Raw genomic sequence first — 14,157 nt, forward strand, 5'->3', positions numbered from 1 at the left:
GGGTGCTACGCAGGCCATCGCTTTTTCCCCTCATCTGTTCCCTTGGGGGAGAAAAAAGCTCACATTAAGCTGATTGGCCCTGTCTTTAGTAAAATCACCTCCTGAACCACAATGTAAGCGCTCCAGAAGCACAACCACCCGACCTCAGAGGTGGCAGGAGCAGACCCCCGACTACAGGGCTGCCAAGGACTAAGCTCTGAGGAGACACCCCAAACCCAAGCACTCTGTGCCATTCAGACCCCAACACAGCCAGCAACTCTTGGCTGTCCCTGTGAATCCTGCATCCTACGGTCCCAGCTGCAGGCATTCCTCGTCAATAAGCATTCAAAATTCACAAGGAAGCGCCATTCCAAAGTCATAGAATCACTTGGTTGGAGAAGACCTTTGAAATCATCAAGTTCAACCATTCCTGTCCACTCCTGAATCACAGCCTTAAGCACTTCATCCACCCAGCCTCTGAACACCTCCAGGGACGGGGACTCCACTCCCTGGGCAGCCTCTGCCAGTGCCTCACAACCCTTTCAATGAAGAAATTGTTCCTGATGTCAAATCTGAACCAGCCCTGGAGCAACATGAGGCCATTTGCTCTCATTCACGCTTCTCAGCCTTTCGGCTAAGATCAAGTGTAGTGTGTAGTCCTTATAAACAACATATGAACGCCTTTCACAGGGGTTCTGTGGTTTTTGCCCTGGTATGGCTTTTTTCACTCTGTGATTATTATTAACCCTTCCCAGCAGCAGAGCCCCACTAACAGCCCACGCTGCAGCCAAGAGCAGCTCTCTCTGCTGGCAGAGGTCTTAGTAACTGCTCACATGTGCAGGCTGGAGCCCAGCAGCAGCACATCGTGCATCCACCCAGCCCCACTTAACCATCTCCACAGGAGCCGCTCCACATCCCCACACAGGGCTCCACAAACACCGCACACTAAAGAGGAGGGGCAGGGCTGACCCTTGGTCCTTACAGCAGGCATCACTGCTTCCTCATCTCATCCCACACACTCAACCAGTCTCCGATACTCCCTCATCCAAAGGCTTGCTGCTCCCTCATTTCCCCAGGTACCCTCTCATTTTCTGACAGTTTAATGTCACATCTCAGCGTGCATTAGAATAACCAGACCTTGCTCTAGACAGCTCAAACCTGGTGAGGTGCTATCAGTAGCCCCCAGAGCACTCCAGCACTGCTGTTAGCAGGTGCACTCTCACAGCCTCTGTGCAGAATTAACACACAAATAACTAATAATATAACACATAAATAACTAATAAAATTAGTTTCACCCTTAAAATTATCTAAAGACTTGGCAAATACAATTCCTGTCGGAAGCTGAGCTTTAGCTACAGCCTGCCAGCTCTGTTCCTTCCAATAGAAAAGCTGGTGCATTTGCTCAAAAAAGGGGAAGGAAACTTAACTTTTGCACTCCATTCACACTGAAGTCTTCGCCTAACATTAACCTTGTTTTCCCCCTGAACTTCCCCATGTATCCAGGCATGTTGGGGGAAGCAGTGAACACCTGCCCTCAGGGTCTGCCTGGAGCCTCTGTGAGACAAAGGTCCCTGCTAGCACCACACACGAACTATGCCAAGCAGAGCTCTGCAGTTTGCTCGTGGAACAAGACTCATAAACCTCACTTCCCTTTCTGACAATCCAAGATGCATGTTCCTTCGGCTGGAGCAAAAACATAACGCAGACTGCTACCCTAGTCCGGTTTGACAGAAGGGGCATAATGACCAAGAATTGTCCTAGCACTGCAGAAAAACCTTTTGCCTTGTTAGGTAAATCACATCTGCTTTGCAGCTCTCTTCCTGCACAGACCGAGCCAATGCCTGCAAGGTAATCAGGAGCATTTAGTAAATGGGATCATGCTCTGCAGGATCCAACACCCTCTCTTGCAGAAGTCAATAAAACCAAGGCCAAAGTCACAAAAACAAGTCTGGATTGAACACCGTCCTGAGGAAAGCGATTCCAGCCCTGCTTTGCCAGTGGGTTCGTAACACAACATTTAACCAACAACTCAACACCCCTCACCCTCCCAACACTTAGTGATGTCCACCAGCGTTCCACGAGAGTAAGAAATACCATGAGAAACTTTTGCAGCAACGTGAAGTAACTGTCACAGGAGTTCTAGTCAACAACAACTGCACTTCAAAGATAAAGGACATGAAAATTCTCTAGCACATCCTGACCTAGGCACCAGAAGTCAGCGACTGTTCAGCAGTCATGACTTGGATTCCATTCACCTACACAATAAGGCCGTGACTCATCTTTCAGATTAATACTGGCATCTATGAGAAATCCAATGTAGCAAAAGAAATCAGAGGAAGTGCCATAGGGAAATTGAACTCACACACACATAAATATACTGCGGGGTTTAGACGATACACATTAAATGAGACTTGGACCTGCACAACTGAACACGACAAACGCCTATTATTCAGTGAACACCATCAACAGTGCACACTGAATGAAGCCCGAGTCCCACTGAAGAAAATTCAGCACTCAATCATACAATTATACACATGGAAAAAAGGGAGCAGTCAGCTTTACATCAGCCACTTCCTAAATTCTGAGTATCTGCCTTTGCGATCTTGCTGTTTCATAATTTTAAAACAGAGTTTTAATGTTACCTGGTAAAATGAAGGCATAATTTTTTTTCCCTCCTTTTCTTTCTTCCACATACAGTGAGATTAAAGCTGCTTTAGTATTTGTTGGTGTCTTGTTTTTCACAAGAGCGAGAATCTCCCAGCCAGGTAATAAACGTTGGAAAAGATGGAATGTGGGCTGTATACAAAGAAATTACTAGAGGTTACACTGCACGAGAAAGCTGTAAAAACACAGCATTAAGGAAAAAAATATTTTACCTGTCCTGACTGCTTTGCATTATATCCACATCTACTGCCAGCACAGAAACTGCGTGTCGTACGGTTTGTGACAATGAAAGCATTTCCCTGCTTTTCATGGGAGATCAGGTTATCATAGCTGTATTCTTGACATAACGCATGCAAAAGTTGTCCTCCAGCTGAAGAAATATGCATGATGCAAGCATCCACATACAGTGACCGACAAAGGTTTTCAGTCAAGTCTTTTATTATAGCTTGAATTTTTTCACTGCATTTAAAAATCTAAAAAAAATAAATATTTGTTTCACAGCTGCAAGTCACATATGCATTAACACCACAATATCTGGAATTTAACCAGAGAAGGAAATTCAAATCCGAACGTGTCCAGCTAAGCACAATCATCTCAGGGCAATTATACTAAAAATAAAATCTTAAGAAAAGGGAAGAGGGGTGTTAAAGAGTTATTTCAAATGCCTTTATCTGGAAAAAAGTGAAAATTCTATTAGAAACCATAAACTACACTTTCAGCATTTAAAAATAAATGTTTAACCTCTTGACAGCAACGAATGTTTGGTGCGTCTTTTTCTTTTAAGCTGTATTCTTGACACATGGCTGCAGAGGTTTCCAATGATAAATTAACCTCTTTTATAACTGTGTCCACTTAATTACAGAATCAGTCTTTAGAAATAAAGCAGTGTATTAAGTCAGCTTGTCCATCCACATATTAAAAACGCCATTGTATGCTGCTTTGTATCGCCACTAAGTGACTGTTCCATGGATTGTACATTGTGAAGATGAACGTCTCAAACAATCGCTTTCATTATTAAGGTTCTTAAAACAAACCAGAAAAATATATTTTCAGAAATCAGAGTAGTCACTTTTTTGTTAAAAGCCATAAAATAAGCTCATATTCAGTTACAAGCAATAGAAACCATACTGCTATTGGAACATAATTGTTTTATCACAAAAATTTATTATTTACAAAAGGAAAAGTTACCAAGTGAATTTATCAGGGAAGAAGTTAAATGTTCTTACACTAAGTGATCTGAAAACCTTAAGCAAGTCTCTCATGCACTCACACGCCAAATTGTTTGCATTAGGTGAAATGTTAATTCATGTTAGTGAAACTTGACTCCCATTCACAATACTCTCCTTTTTATTGTAAGATGGCGAAATCCACATGGTTCTGTACAGGAAGGTGCGTATTAAGACAGTCCTCGGTTTTGTAAATGGTTTTTTGGCTCCCATGAATATCCAGACCATTGAACGTTTTTGCAAATAATCAGTTATATCATCAACTCCATCATTTAATCCACTGAATTTACCACCACAAGAAAGACACGAAAAGTTAGTTTAATGATCCCACGTTACACAGAACTAATTTCTGAAGTTATACCAAACTGAAACCTTCGTAGTGATCTATAGCCTGGATCAACTTAGATTTTAGTGTTTCTTTATCTGTGTATTTTGGAAGATCAAGAAGATTAAAGCAAGTGTGAGCTACTGGAAGGTAATCTTCTCCACCTCCTGTTGGCTGGATGACTAGTTTAAGACACTTCATTCCAAGAATTGGAATACGATCACTGCCTGTCAGAAACACTGCCAAGAAAAAACAAAGTCTTGAAAGTAGTGCAAGACTAACGATGCACACGTCATACATGTAGTTCTAATCAATATTTGCATTTTTTAATTAGTCCAGCAGTGATTAGCTTTTCACACTGAAGTTGTGATAAGTTTGAAAAACAGGGAATAATGCCTACACCTGATCTCCAGCTTAGACATATGAACTCTAACACAAGTGATATTATAAAGGCAATCATTTAATTTTAGCATATGAAACCAAACAGTCCTAAATAAAACAACAAAACTAAAGAGCAGAAGTTCTTCATGCATCAGAATTTGTTACTTAGGATCCATTGGCTGTACCTTTACTGAGCATTTGCAAGCACCTTGCAAATACACAAAATTAGTTTGTTCAATAAGAAATTTACTTGACTTGGAAAGTAATCTATGATCTATTTTCACAGGAAGCTTCCATAACTTCAATTTTTTTCCCTATGTATTTCAAATCATATCAGTACCTCCAAGTATTTACCTCTGCCAGTTATAACTCCAAAATTCCATCTATGCAATGAAAAAAATGGAGGATGTGAACTTTATGTCAAAGCACAGAAAAAATGCCTTCTCATCTGGTAAATGCAGTTTAGGTTGGTGAGGTTTTCTTCGGTTTGAGTTTGCTTCCTCCCCCCATTTTATTTTTTTTTAATGCTGCTCTGGTCTTCTGTGATCTTCTAACTGCTCGCCACCCAGAATTATTCAGGACAATGCCAGCAAAATCAGATGCAAACCCAAAATAAATTTCTTCTGCTAGGATTTCTTTTTCTTCCAAATAAAGTTAATAACATCGCTACAGACAAATACTTACATCTGCCCTCTTATAGCAGGAGCCTGGAATCAGTGATCCTGTTCAGTTAGTAACTTCCACAAAGTAGTTTCAAATACTTACACAAAAACTGTTTTTTCTTCTCCAAAGACAACTCATGAAAAACCTCCCAGAATATCTTTATTGTAGCATGGTCTGCCCAGTACTCTCCTTTGTATTCTGTATTCTAAAATGAGCCATTAAAAAAAAAAAAAAAAAAAAAAAAAAAAAGAACCAGGTTACTGGTCACACGTAGAACTAGTAGGATAACCTGACATTAAAGTAGAATGAAAGTGGTTTCTGTAAAGAGACACTGCAAGTGACACACTACTATCGTCTTCCTTGGTCAATCTTTTTTCAGCTGTTCAGTCTGACTTCAACTCTATGGACAGATGCATGTACTCCGAAGCAGTTTCAGTCTCAACAAAATAATAACAGAGTCTCAATGCATGCTTTAGCAATCAAGATTATTTACTTCTATAAACTGTGTGCTTTTTGTTCACTTCCCCCTTTAACATAATATATTAAGTTATACATATATTATACAACATATTACACAGCTGCCTTTTGATTCTGCGGATTTTTCTTCCCCTCCTTCTAAGTTTGATTTCCTTTCCTAGGCAGGAAAGCAAATAGTATTTTAGTGCCTTCATTCACTGATATTTATAAAAAGGTCCTCGCTCATGCAGTCAATCCAGTGAAGGCTGGAAATCGCATATAACTAAAACAGAGCTGAAAGGACTGAGACTTTGGGTTTGCATCTTGAAATGAAAAATAAATGAAACAAATAGCTAACTATGATTCTTACCTTCTCCAATTCTTTCCAATCATAATTTGTGTTCCCAATCACCATTGCCTGCAACTCACTGGGCTGGAAGAGCTGAAGAACTTTACCCCCACATACTTTGTGGAAGCCTGCGTGGAATGCACTGAATAAGGAAGCCACAGATTTATTGAAGATGTAATCCACATACGCATCTACAAAATCTTGCCTGTACAAAGAAGAAGAAAGAATTACCCTGGGGGGAAGCAACTCACCCTTCTAGCAACAGAAGAGTCACTTCTGTATAGAACACAACGTAGAAAGTTAAGCAAAAAGGATCCTAATATATTCCCTGCTTCATGTTACAACCACAGTGAAGATAACCTCACTGAAGCTGGAACATCAATGTATTTCCCCTCCACAACCCCCAAAACAGAGTTCATAATGTGCAACAGAAACAGTAACATTTAGTGTTATTTATTTCAGACCCTATAAACATTTGTCTGATTTGTACGCACTGCAGTGAATTGGACTGCACTGAAACAAGCTTATAGGCCGAGTACCTCAGTGTGCTCAAACCGATCAAATTAGCTGCTGTATTTTTTTTTAAGTAACGATTATCGTATCTGCCCTGAACATGCAAATCACCTTCAAATGGACACTTGAGTCCTAAACAGTACAAATACCAGTGCAAAGGAGCTAGGATACTGAAAAACAGATTGCCTGGTATCTGTGTTTCAGTCTAAGTTCTTGTACCTTGTAGGAAACATCTTCTGGAGCATGTAGGAGAACTAAAATTCCTTGATGTGATGCAGTATTTATGATTATGATTTTTTTTTAATTACCATTTTAATCAATCCTAGCTAACACTGCTTGTTTCCACACTGGCAGAGTGACTCCAGTTATAGATTACATTTACCCTACAAACTCACATTCTCTGTAGAAGCTCACAGTATTTGAATAACATCACCAATAATTTAAAGGATCATCCAAACACATTTTGATGATGCACTTTAATTAAAGGTGTTGAACTGAAAATACTGGAGATGAGCAGAGTAGCAAATCACGCTCCTCCTCTTGCCGCACTCAATGACACATCCATTCTATGCATGCTATGTAAATAGCAGAGAAGCAGGTAACTTGGGTAATACTAACAGAGGAAGGAAAGGCTGCTCTGGAGAAAATTCATAGCAGTAAACTAGTTAGCATAATTGTACACTATGTTAATATTTTAAAAGCTGAATTAAAGCATCATGGAATATTTGGATCTCGAGAAACAGGAATTTCTCATTGCTGCAGGACAATGGGTGACAACAGTGCAGCAGACATACCATGGGCACCCTGAAACTTTTCTTGTAATCCAACTCCAAATTCACTGTCACTTTGTGAGAGAACTTCAAAGCCATCCTGATCAAGCTATAAGCCAAAGATTTAAGAAAAAAAAAAAAACAACCGAAGTGCAACAGGTCTAGGTGGCAACTGCAGTTCTTAACAGTAGAGTAAGTCAGAGGATAAAAACCACTCCACTGGGGGGGACTGTCACTGCACATGGCTATGTACCATGATGCCCTCAGAATCTTCTTTCATTACTCTTTCCTTTACAACACACTAAGGCAATTACAGGAAATGCTGCCCAAAACATTTGCTCTCTAGGAAAATGCTTAGAGCTACATTTTCTCCCTCGCTCCTCCCCAGCACAGCTCAGGTGTGTTTTGTTTTTAAAGAGAATGCTCCTTCTATTCAATTTTCCTGTTACTCTGGGAGAAGTAAAAGCAGAGAATTCATGAAGATTAAAGAACCAACAAGAACACATGAGAAGAACAGACAGAAGGAGAAAGGAAAATGGTAGTGTTCTGCAAAAAGGGAAAAACGCACCACCAGATACATTCTGCCTGTCCTCTAGGAGCAGAAAGGGAACAAAACGTGGGAGAGGCAGCTTTTCTACGTAACAAGTAACAGAATCCATGGCAAAGGAAGACAACCCCACACCTCTCACACTCTTCTGACAATAACACCAGTTAACACTAAAGTTATCCACTCTACAAAGCGAGACTTCTCTGAAATAATATTTCATATATGAATAGTTGCCACATGATGGCATCTAGGTTGAAGTTTTCATCATCAATCACTCAATTCCCATTATACATCACTTCCTGCAGAACCACAACCATTTCAAGACCACATAGTCAAAATGGGCCCTACAGAGCCTAAGAATTCTCATAAGTTCAAAGGGAAAAAAAAAGAGCATGACATATTCGGAGTAAAATTAGATAGCCTCTCCACAGCTGGCAAAATTCTTATATACAATAACTGTTTTAACAATACACATAACAGCTTGGAAAAACAACCAAAGCAGCTTTGCTTTCAACATCAGTTTAACAGCTTGCCACAGGATAGTTATAGCAGCCCAGTTACACTCCCAAGACAGACAGAAACCCTGAACTACCCTGTGACCCACAAAACTCACCTATTTTGTTTGACTACAGGAATGTCAGCACCATTAGGAACGAGCTCTTTAATTTCTGTTGTACCAAAATTTTCCACAGTGATCTGTTTAAAACAAACAAAAACAGTACAGATTTTTTTTTCTGCCCACCACATAGCAAACTGCAACACAAACAGCAGATCCAGATGCTAAAATTCATGGGAATTGGCAGTTGATGCCTTTGCTCAAACACACCATCAGAAGCAGTTTTAACAGACGATATAAGCTTGGCAAGAAATAGTATATAAACAGCCACAGTATTTATATTTATATGCACTACATAACACTTACAGTAAAATTAAGACAAAATGCTTCTTCTATGTCATCCTCTGGATAATCCAGTAACTGTTGCATTCCCCTGCAAAATAAGTTAGAAAGTACTTGTACCAATAGAAAGAAAGAAGAACTTATTTTCCTCAAGTATTCTTCATGCTTTGGTAATTCAAGTTAAAAATAAAAATACAAAAATCTTTCTACTGTTATTTCATTTGTTAGTTCATTGGCTTGCACCTCGTGCAGTGCTGGGAAATCCTTTGCAAAGATTCATACCCTAGTCTTCAGCTAAAGAATTCCCACACCAAAGGTGATAAGTACATAATAACCAAGGACGAGCTCTTCCAGTAACTAGTTTGATTTCTCCTTGAATCCATGAAAACTTTAACATTCAAAATACTGAAGCAATCGAACACCCGTTTCCCCTCACCTGAGCCTCCCATCAGTCAGCACTACTCAACTCCCAACTCAAAGGCAGATACTTAGCATGTATTTCTTACAGAAATAAACAAAAACACTTCCTCGATCGACTAAAAAGACCATTCAGAACTAAAACTATATTCACACTTTCTCAAATTACACGCTATCTCCAAGTTACTCTGAGCTGTTTATCCTGTTAGCATGAAAATAACACATTTTCTTTATGTTCTTAAAGGAAAATTTTGAATTAAAAACTAACTCCTAGGAACACTCATTTTTCTTACTTGCTTACCTGCCAACATCTGGCATCAACTCTTTTAAGTCATCCAGGGATGGTTTCTTATTCAATAGCTTTTTGTACAAAGCCAAAGGGAAATGAAGGTCTACAATAGTAAAATTATATATTGCTAGTCCACAGACAACACCAATCAAATGAAACAAGTCACTGTCTTCAAAGGTCTAAGAACAGAAAACAGACAAGATGCTTTAAAATAAAGAAGTTACTTTAATCTTGCACAGTCCAGAAAAAGTTTACAGTGCAGTACAATCTGAGTGAGTTTCATCTATGTTTTCTTTCAATATGTATGCATCTATAAGCACTGAGGAAAACAGGAGAGCTACAACCAGCTGAGAAAGATTGAAATCCAAGGAAATAAAACCTTTTCTACTTCAAAAAACCTAAAAAACCACCAAGATACAACTAATTTTGTGTTACAAGTGGCACAAACTGCTGAAATATTGTCATAAGATTCTGTCTCTGTCAGTGAGTTGTTATTGCAGTACTCAGTGCGTGAACATGTCACTTCTTTTAAAAAAAAAACCAAAAACATTTGAGGGAAGAGGAAGGAGATGCTCACTATTGACTTCCTTGGAGTTAACAGCCAAGGCTTAAAACACAACTGCTGAAATGTTAACATTCAGGTATTTGTGATATAGCCTCCCTAGTCAGTGTTTTTCTCTGAAAGAGGACTAAGAAGTCAGTGAGTATGACCAGATGAGCAACTACGAAACGGACCCATAAATGTGACTGAACACAGATAGACCTCTTGAACGGGGCACTCAAACAATTTTTCTCTACCATCTCAGTTTACTGATTTTCCCTTACTCTGACTGGTACCTCATCCTACTAAACTTGTCTGGGTTAGGGACAACTGGTAACGAGCACATGAGGCATGGGGAAAAACAAAAGGGGAAAGTTTCCTTCTAACAATGACAAAAATAAATGTTTTTGGTAATAATTATTTCAGCTTCTCCTGCTGAAATAAAACCACCACAAAATACTACGCTCATAAATTATTAATATAAATATTGTAAGTTAAAAATTTAAGGCTTAGATCACACCGTACCTTATCAGAGAACCAGATCAGCCTGGACTCCTCATAATACCTGAACATTCCATATTTAGGATCTAGCAACTCCCTCATGATGAGCAAAAAAAATTCTTTGCGAACACCTCCAGCATCAACAGCTTCTTCCCCTACAAAAATAACCTGAAGCACACAATTCAGTTAGTTCTGCATTAAAAATGCATTGTGAAACAAGATTTGCCAAAAAACATTCTCAGTTACTTGCAGAGCAGAGGACACTGAGCAACACATACTGCTCATACCTTGAGTGGCTTCTTGTAGTCTACATTCTTTGTTTTTCTTAGGACTTCCACAGCATCTCCCACAATATTGTCTCTTCTTACCATTAATATCAGGCATGGGTTGACAGATTCAAATACTGGCAGAAAGAGGGAAGATAAATTCTGCCTGTGAGCCTGATCAACAGCCATCTGGAAAAAGACACAGTGAAAGTGTCAGCAGGGAACAAAAGATTCCTGTCAACATTAGATGTCCATCAGTCCTGTCTTAAAAAGTGCAGAAGACACAAATGAGAACAGCCATTGTGAAAGCTACTGAATCTGACCAAATCTTCTTTATATTCCTTTTATTGCAGGAAACATTTTTCCTTTACCCATTAGCCTCACCAATGCTCAGGGCAGTTTTAAGAATACAGTTTTTGACATTCCAGTCAAAATAATTTGGATAACAAAAGGAAGCAAAAAAATACTGCACTTCATGTAATGAAGAGTAAGCTGTTCAATGTAATTCTGGCATTAAAATATCCATTAAAAAATAATTCATAGATTGAAAAGTGATTTGTTCATCTATTTAATCTGTATTACAATTTTTCTATTACCATTGTTTAAAATCAAAATACTGTTGCAAGTGTTCTGAATATGGCATAGAAGGATTGGAATTTTGTGTGTTTCAATACTATTTAGTATTGTTAATAGAAACATTCAATATATTTCCCTGAATCCATCACATGTTAGTATTGACCACGCATACACATTTTTAAAGGTACGAGAAACTATGTTTATTATGAACTACAAAAGCAAGCTCATATTTTTCTACATAAGCCCGTCCGTTACTTGAGCATGACTTTAAAAATATGATTTATTATACTCTTACAGCATATGAATAGGCATGGGTTATATTTATAAAAACAGAATTTCCCAACACTGAACAAAAGTATAACCCACCACATCACACTGGTTTCAGGTCTACCTATGGGATCATGGAAACGTGTAAGATCCTCTCAGTTACTTTAGGGCTGTCTGGTGTACCTGTCTCTGGCCAAGAGAATGTAACTAACTGGCTGTTGTCTCTGAGAAGACAGACCAACTTCCAGCCCTGGGCTCTACACATACATCTTTTAAGGTCTGCTTTCATGGAGGTGAGATTGTTTTTTGACTGGAGCGGTGGTGGATTTTTTGTTTGGTTGGTTTTTTCACATCTACACTATAGGTTGCTATCACCTCAAAAAGGCCATTAAAGCAAGGAAAATAAGTTGCTTAGAAATTCACATGATTATTAAACAATCTAATTTCAGTGAGATCCCAAACCCACAGAACCACTGGCTTCTACCATGTATATACCCTGGGACTAAAACTAGATCCCCCTTTCTTATGGGGACTACATAGTTAGAAAAAAACAAATCAAAACAAAACAAAAACTAAATAAAAAGATAAAAAAAACACAAAACCCCACCACTAACAGCAACTCCCCCCCACTCCCTCTAAAAAAAAAATATCGTAACATTAAAAGGAGACTCCCACCTGCATCTGTATGACTGCATCTGTTTGTAGGAGGGTTGTCTTTGCCTGGGCATCAAATACAAACGGGTATGTGCAAATTGTGACAGGAATATCTGTTAACTAGAATGGAAAGAATCACGTCACCTCTACATATTTTAAAACCACAATCATGGTTAAAGAAGCCACTGCAAGAGTACATTTAGTGCACCTATTTTACTGAAAAGAGAAAGTCACCTTTGCTCATTGTCAATGTAGGACCAAAGCATCTTAGCAAAATTAAGTAAATTTTCAGTTTTTTAGTGCTTCAGCAAAAACAAAACAACAAAAACACACAAACACCACTAACTTAGTACACTTTAATTTCAGAACTTTTATTATGGCTAGCAGATATCAAAGTAATCTTTGTTTTCAAATGCTACCCCAAATCTGCAATACAAAGAATTGCATTTTTTTGCCCCAGGATTACAGTCATACTAACTCAAAGCTTTACTCCCAAAAGAACACCGACAATCTCTGACATTTAGATTTCTGATTTCCTTACACTCTACCAAAGAAATCAGATTGCAACCAATCTTACCTCAGTTAATCCATGGTTGACATCCTATGACAGCATTTGCACAAAGGCAGCAATAATTAAGATGAAAAAGCAGCATTAGTGTCTGCATTAATTATTCATCTCTGATGTAGAAATAAAAATATTTATCTACAGTTTACTGAGAAACAAACATCAACTATAAACATTCTACTTAATGCATGAAACACAACCACGCCTTTCAGCACATCATTTATCTTCAAAATAGCCTTTAAAAAAATAGTACATATATATATATATCAGTCTTTAAAAAAAAGACCATTGAAGTATCACATTTTCTTGGATGCAAAAAATTAAACATTTAATATGCTTATTTCCACACATTAATACATGACATTTACTTGTATCTTGTATTTTCATTCTCACATGACTAAAGCATGACAAACTGAATGCAAATTACTTTCAATGAGTAAAAATTTATACATACAAAAGAACCCCACTACTTTACCATAAAGTCACAAGGATCATTTGGGTCTGTGATAAGATATGATACGATAAAAGCAACTGACTCTTGAAATTTGACACCAACCCAGTCAATATGGCTGGGACTGTATGGAAATGTCTACAATAATGTACAGCAACTATGCTAAGAAATTAATTTCCCTATCTGGTGCCATGTTATCCTTCTTACCCTGTGCTGAAAGCTAAGCTCGTTTCTACCCTGCAGGCAGAAAACCAAAAACGTATAAAAGGTAATGACAAACTAATAGATTTTATATTTGACCCTATACAGATACGTGAGTCTCAGAAGTCAAAGATATAGACAACCCTGCCTCACAGAAGTAATGGCCAGAATACTTTGCTGTCTATTTCTGTCCCTAATTCCTATATGAAGCATCAGATTTGAGTATCCTGTTCATCACAGATAAGTTTATGCAATTTGGTATCTAGTATTTTCTCAGTAACATCACACAACTGCTCAATCTTCTGATTTAATTAACAAATGAGCATGAAATTTGCATTACAAAGCAATTTTCCAGCTTTCGTTTTCCCATATTCAGTATTTTCTTCTCCGATTACTACATATATAATTGGGGCTTGTTTACGTCTGTTTGAAGCACAGCTGCAAAGGTCACATCTTTTAAACTGTGCCACTTCTGTACCTTTCACTGACACACCCTTCTCTGTTTCAAATACACAGCCTGTCTCCAGTTCCAAGGCCCTGCAACGCTTATCCCCAGTGTCTCCATCTCATTCAGCATTCCATCACTCAGCTACCAGCCTACAAATCACACCAATTATTTTTTCACACAGGCTTGGCTGAAAATAATGTCTGTCATGAC

The 14,157-nt window shown here is 38.5% G+C and overlaps 1 protein-coding gene across 3 annotated transcripts in view; it reads right to left on the bottom strand.

Moving 5' to 3' along the window:
* Positions 1–3,063: 3,063 nt before the first annotated feature.
* Positions 3,064–14,157, bottom strand: part of HERC4 (HECT and RLD domain containing E3 ubiquitin protein ligase 4) — a 33,015-nt gene continuing 21,921 nt past the window's right edge. For 2 of the 3 annotated variants that reach the window (XM_069864004.1, XM_069864003.1), the window contains exons 17-26: positions 12,860–12,883; positions 12,304–12,402; positions 10,807–10,974; positions 10,544–10,687; positions 9,490–9,656; positions 8,796–8,862; positions 8,487–8,569; positions 6,065–6,248; positions 5,341–5,443; positions 3,064–4,433 (exon numbers count right to left, since the gene is read on the bottom strand). In XM_069864004.1, coding sequence (XP_069720105.1) covers positions 4,225–4,433; positions 5,341–5,443; positions 6,065–6,248; positions 8,487–8,569; positions 8,796–8,862; positions 9,490–9,656; positions 10,544–10,687; positions 10,807–10,974; positions 12,304–12,402; positions 12,860–12,883 — 1,248 coding nt within the window. In that variant the 3' untranslated portion in view covers positions 3,064–4,224. The remainder of the gene's footprint in view (positions 4,434–5,340; positions 5,444–6,064; positions 6,249–8,486; positions 8,570–8,795; positions 8,863–9,489; positions 9,657–10,543; positions 10,688–10,806; positions 10,975–12,303; positions 12,403–12,859; positions 12,884–14,157) is intronic. The other variant, XM_069864005.1, reaches the window with a different exon arrangement.

The sequence above is a fragment of the Phaenicophaeus curvirostris genome, chromosome 9 (genome assembly GCF_032191515.1).
Source record: "Phaenicophaeus curvirostris isolate KB17595 chromosome 9, BPBGC_Pcur_1.0, whole genome shotgun sequence".
Lineage (NCBI taxonomy): Eukaryota > Metazoa > Chordata > Aves > Cuculiformes > Cuculidae > Phaenicophaeus > Phaenicophaeus curvirostris.